Source organism: Antrostomus carolinensis, unplaced genomic scaffold, assembly GCF_000700745.2.
Source record: "Antrostomus carolinensis isolate BGI_N321 unplaced genomic scaffold, ASM70074v2 scaffold47097, whole genome shotgun sequence".
NCBI lineage: Eukaryota > Metazoa > Chordata > Aves > Caprimulgiformes > Caprimulgidae > Antrostomus > Antrostomus carolinensis.
Window position 1 is genome coordinate 15651 of NW_010330384.1, and position 6274 is coordinate 21924.

The 6274-nt window shown below is 42.8% G+C and overlaps 1 protein-coding gene across 1 annotated transcript; it reads left to right on the forward strand.

The window, feature by feature from the left end:
* Nucleotides 1–2475: 2475 nt before the first annotated feature.
* LOC104528779 (E-selectin) lies at nucleotides 2476–5994 on the forward strand (the record flags this gene model as incomplete). Its single annotated transcript, XM_010172893.1, has 6 exons — nucleotides 2476–2512; nucleotides 2945–3331; nucleotides 4120–4227; nucleotides 4770–4955; nucleotides 5516–5701; nucleotides 5809–5994. Coding segments are annotated over exons 1-6 (1090 nt in total), but the record flags the coding sequence as incomplete, so codon positions are not given.
* Nucleotides 5995–6274: the final 280 nt, after the last annotated feature.

The window sequence follows — 6274 nt, forward strand, 5'->3', positions numbered from 1 at the left end:
TTCCCTACGCATATTCAGTGTGTTGGTTTCAATCCTCACTCTATTTAGTAGCTGACTCCAACATGGTTTCTATGGCTTTGTTGCAATTTCTAGTAAACTCTCATATTTTGATAGTAGCCGAGGCTGTTTTAGAATATATTCTTTATCCTCTTCTCTGTGATGGATTCCTTTGGGCAGAGTTCTGCTAAGGTATGGATACTTGACAAATATATATATATATTTTGTGAAAAAATTAGGAATTGATAGCAGCTGAGATCTTAGCTTGGAGTCCAGGAGCCACTGATTTCTATTCTTTAAGAACAGGCTGAGGCTCCAAATTAAGAGCTCCAACATGCACTGTATAAGCTATACCTATGCTTTACAGATACAGTGCAGGTGCTACCCTATGTCCTTCTATCACTCACAATCCCTGTTGAGTCCTTCAAATGTCAAGCCTCGTTAAACCTCACCCATAATGGTGAATCTTTGTCTGGGATACCAATTTGGCAACTGGATTGTCTGATGGAGTCTCTGTAGTAAGTGCCTGAGTGGACACGGAACAAGGGCTGATCAGGGCAAGGGAATAATACCATTTTGCATCAATCAGGGTTGGGAGTGCTGGGGAATGTGGACTCTGGAACAAGCTTCTAGTGTCCTGCCTTTGCACAGGGTTGACAACAGAGCTGATGTGTCTGTTACTTGCAATGCCTGTTCCCTACTTATCCCTCAGCAGTACTTGTGAGACCACCTGTAACACAGGTGAGAAGGACACTTAAGTGAGAACATCCAAAACTATTGTAACGTGGGAAGTTAATCCCCACTGAAGTGGCATACATGTGAAGGTGCACATGAAGATCACAGAGTGGAATGGAGTGGTGCAGCCAGAGGACTATTGTGCAAGGAGTGGGTGAGTTAAGGGCAGTTAATGACAAAACAAGGGGAAATGGGTTTAAACTGAAAGAGGGCAGGTTTAGATTAGATATTAGGAAGAAGTTCTTCACTGTGAGGGTGGTCAGACACTGGAACAGGTTGCCCAAGGAAGTTGTAGATGCCCCCTCCCTGGAAGTGTTGAAGGCCAGGCTGGATGAGGCTTTGAGCAACCTGGTCTAGTGGAAGGTGTCCCTGCTGATGGCAGGGTGGTTGGAACTATATGATCTTTAAGGTCTCTTCCAATCCAAACCATTCTGTGATTCTATGATCCTCTGGCTTACTGCCTTCTCGTGTACACTCTGAATAGCCTGTGGCCACTTTGCAACTTGCTATAGCACAGTGTCCATGCTTACTCAGGTGTGTGTCTCCATACTATGGACACCATGTGACTGCTCTCTGCAGTAACACAATTAATCAGTGTATACACAATAACTGTGTGAGAATTGCCCATGAGACAAGTGTATTGTCTTGTCCACCTGAAATATTGTATGCACCTGCCCAGGAACTGTAACTCTATTGAGGTAAGGATATTGAAGCATATTGTCCAAGGGACTCTTCAAAGCTAAGTCCACGTTCCCAGCTTGACTGCTACAAGTGACTGATGAATCTGTATTGTGAGCAAGACTCTAGAAGAGGGCTAGCAGTCCTGGGGCTGACAAACCTTACCACAAATGAGAACTCTGGATGGTGTGCTGTGATCCACAAGGAAAACCTTCTCCAGTGCTGCAGTTCCTACCCCTTACTCAAACTTAGTTAACCAGCTTTAAGTGTTGGTGCCTTTCTTACTAGAGAACTGGCACCTCCTTGGTGCAAAACATTATGCTAGGGGAACAGTTGGAATCTGCTTATTCATGCAACTAATTTGAACTAACCATCTTGCTTCTTCCTGACATCCTGGAATTGTGTGTTTCTGTCAGTAAACCTGTGTAATGCAGCACTTGGCAGTTTGTCAGCACAGCCTGTCTTTGTGAGAGGGTTGATTTGGCAAGGGGAAGCATCAGGCTCAGTGTGTGGGAGGGCCAGATCCCAGGATTTTCCAAGAAATTTTTTTTCCACACGGAATTTCCAATCTGGTGGGGGACAAGCCAGTTGAGAGAAATAAAAGGCCGTAGTAAAGGCAGGAGATTACACAGTCCAGACCCTTGGAGCTGAACTTAATCTTCAAGTCTGTATTCAGCAACAGAAACCAGTCACTGAGAAATACCTCAGAAGACTTTGCCACCTGGCCACCACAACTGAAACCTGTGAGTATAACTGGTGTGTGTTATTCTATTTCATTGCTCAGCTAAAGGAAAACTTGACAGATGGAATCCTGTGTTGGTGTTCTTTAAAAGCTGTTTACATTTAAAAGCTATCTTGATATTAAGAACTGTTTTAAAATGAGTAATTTTCTAAAAGACTTTGCTTAAGCCTTTAGAATAATTGTTATAAAGTATATAAAAAAGATTGGATAGACAGTATTTTGTATTGAATTTTAAAAAGTCAGTGTTTGTTCTTTACAAATGTATTCCTTTGATCTTTAGCTGTCTGCTTAAAAGATAAAGAGAAGAGAAAACTCTCAGAAACATGATTTGCTTGTGGTTCCTCTCTCTTCTTGCTTATGGTAAGTATGTATGTCTGTGTAGAGAACTAGTTGGTTGGTAATATTAGTGTGCCTGTTCTGTTTGAGTTCAGAATTAAATACAATTTTTGAACCTGTTTAGCTTGAGGCTAGGTTCACATAGAAAAGCCTGGCTGCAATGGCACGTTTCCCTGCTTGTTTGTCAAATACATTGGCTCCTGCAGTTTGCTATGAAGTCTGCAAAGCTTTGTGTGACTGGACATAGTTTCACAGGCTGAAGTCCCTTTACTTGATGCTGACGTGCCTGTTTTGAAGCTTGCCAGTTAATTGTTTAAGAAATAATTGCCACTGCTTTTTGTGCAGTTTCAGATATGGACAAGTTTGCAATATTTACAGAGCTTTATATTTCCTCTTCTAGAGAGAGAGAGGAGGGAAAAAGTCAGACACCAACTTTTTGACATCTTTTCATTCTAGGACTTACAATACTGCAGGGGGTGAATTGTTGGACGTACCATTATTCAGACACAAACATGACCTACAGGGAAGCAGAGCTGTGGTGTAAAAAGAGGTATACTAACATGGTTGCCATTCAGAATAAGGAGGAAATCAACTACCTCAATAACTACTTACCCTTCAATCCGGGTTACTACTGGATTGGAATCAGAAAAATTAATGATGTATGGACCTGGATTGGAACTAACAAACAACTGACAGAAGAGGCAAAAAACTGGGCTTCAGGTGAACCAAATGGCAAAGGGAACAATGAGGACTGCGTTGAAATCTACATCAAAAGAGGGAAGGATGATGGCAAATGGAATGATGAACAGTGTGAGAAAAAGAAGGTCGCCTTGTGTTACACAGGTACAGTATGATAAAGGCCACTCTGGTGTGCCTGTGTGGAGATGAGATGGTGGGTGGGATGCATTGTTTAACCTATTTTTAACATATTAACTGCCTGACCCTGTAAGCACTTGTACACTTATTCCAGGGCTGAGGTTGTTCTTGTTCTAAGAGTTGAATTTATTTCACTTACCTTTTATTCACTGACCTTTTAGATTCCAGAATATTATGGCTTTTATGAGCAAATCACCAGACTTTCTCTATCATCAGTGAAGAGAAACAGGTTCTTCTAGATAGTGACTTTCATCCCACTCTCAAGTGGGTGTCTCAGCTAGATAAAGATGGCCCTTTTGGAGACATCTATCTGCTGACTACAGACCACTGGATTAGATTTAAAACTTTCTATAGAGGTTTAGACTATTTGTGTAGAGGTCACTAAGACTAGGTAAAAAATAAAAAAAATTAAAATCCAAGTCAGTTATCAGCCAAATTAGTGTTATGGTGAGTTAATGAAGAATGTACCTGTTGAGGATTTCTATTTACCCCCTTGTATATTGTTCCTTTTGCATTTTAAATATTGCTGATATTTACTTAGAATCCTTTCACTGTGAGCTAGTCTGTCAGAGGTATTAATTTCTGAAATGCTTCTGTGAAAAGACAGAGTAATTCATGTACCTTTGTATATGCTTTTCTTTTGCTATACAAAGTGCTTGTTTAGTGCCAGAAAGATAAAGCACTAGACAGGTTTCATTAGTGGCCATTGCTGATTCTTTTATAATTTCCTGTGGTTTTGGTTGTTTTTTTTCCAGCTTCTTGCAACCCATCTCTCTGCAGTGGCCGTGGAGAATGCATAGAGACCATTAACAATCACACCTGCCGTTGTAACCCTGGATTCTATGGGCCTGAATGCGAGTTTGGTAAGATTATCACAGAATATCAGGGATTGGAAGGGACCTTGAAAGATCATCTAGTCCAGTACCCCTGCCAGAGCAGGAACCTAAATGAGATCACACAGGAAGGTGTCCAGGCGGGTTTTGAATGTCTCCAGAGAAGGAGACTCCACACCCTCCCTGGGCAGCCTGTCCCAGGGCTCCGTCACCCTCACTGTAAAGAAGTTCCTTCTGAAATTTAAGCAGAACCTCCTGTGTTCCAGCTCACACCCATTGCCCCTTGTCCTACCATTGGGCATCACTGAGAAGAGCCTGGCTCCATCCTCCTGACATTTGCCCTTAACATATTTATAAACATTAATGAGGTCTCCCCTCAGTCTCCTCTTCTCCAAGCTAAAGAGCCCCAGCTCCCTCAGCCTTTCCTCATAAGGGAGATGCTCCACTCCCTTAATGATCCTACTTTTCAACCAGGGTGATCTTCATGCTGGCTAGTGTTCAGTTTGTCTGGCTTGTTAATTTACCTGCTCAGCCAGTGAGACTGACCACGTACCTTCTTGTGTTTCATGAAGTTGAGCGTTGTGATCCACTAAAGAAACCTGATCATGGGAGCCTCCAGTGTGATCATCCATTGGAGAACTTCAGCTACAACTCATCCTGCACAGTTCAATGTGAGGAAGGCTATGAACTGACTGCATTGGAATCTGTATACTGTACCTCTTCTGGGGTCTGGTCTGCCCCCCTTGCAGCATGCAGAGGTGAGCTTCTCAAGCAGTGATAAATGAGCTTTCCACATTGTACATAGCTCTGTAAACTTCGGTGTTGCTGTTAGTAGGAAGTTCTGGCCCATTCCTTTTTAATTAATTATGTAGTGAAGGTGCTATTTTATTGCAGCCCACAGATCTCTCTGTTCCTGAAGAGATTAAATGGGCAGGATGAATGTTCTGGCCCTGGTCTAGATTTCCTTGTAAGGAAAGACTTTTCTACCTCTTAGTGGGGAAGAGGGGAGGGAGATGATCTAGCTATGAGACTGTTCCCAACAGGCCAGTTACTCCTGATTGTAGGAATTATTTTTTGAGGTTATTTTTTAGATTGTAACTAGTTGCTGTCATGAGCTGCAGATGAATTTACAGCCTTACCTTAAGTCAGTCTTTCATTTTGAGATCTTTCCACTCCTATTAGCTTTCTGAAATAGCAGCACAGTAGATCTTTCTAAAGCTGCTTCTGTTTAGTGGATATGTTGCTAAGTTTCAGGAAAGAAAAACTTTTTAATGGTTTGTTCCAAGCTAAACTCTGTGGTGTCTCTTATGTTTTTCAGCTGTGACCTGTCCTGCCTTAGAAATACCTTCTCATGGTGCTCTGAACTGCTCCCATCCCTCTATGGAGCTCACCTGGGGTGCCACCTGTGTGTTCACCTGTGAGGAAGGATTTGCCTTGACAGGACCAGCCACACTGCAGTGTGGGTCTTCTGGGGCCTGGGACAGGCAGCAGCCATCCTGTGCAGGTACCTTTCCTTATCCCTGGTCACCTGAGCACTTGGGGTTGTCAACATTGGCATGCTGAATTCCTGAGGCATCTGTGCTGATTGCTGTTGTGATCTGTGTGTTGCAGCTGTGAGGTGTGAGGCTGTAACCTGGCCAGAACAAGGCTCTGTGACCTGTGACCACGCTCCTGCAGATCTCACCTATGGCTCACGTTGTGATTTCCGCTGCAGCGAGGGCTACGTTCTGGATGGCCCCTCCAGCATTGAGTGCACAGCGCAGGGACAGTGGTCAGAGCCAGTGCCAAAATGCAAAGGTAAGATTTACGAGGTTGGAAATAATCTACTAAAGCTTAGAGTAGCTCAAATAGTCTGAAGAGACTTCCTCATTCAAGTGTAGTCAATGAATAAGTAATCCCCACTGTGTTTATAGCACTTTTCATAAGCAGATCTCAAGACAGGGATCATTTATCCTGTTGTATTAAAGAGGAAACAGCAGTGCAGGGTGACAAGCAACATTCAGGAACTGTGTCCTCAACACATATGATAAGAGACTTTTTCAAGTGGAGTGTTCTGACAGGAAGTCCTTATTCCCTA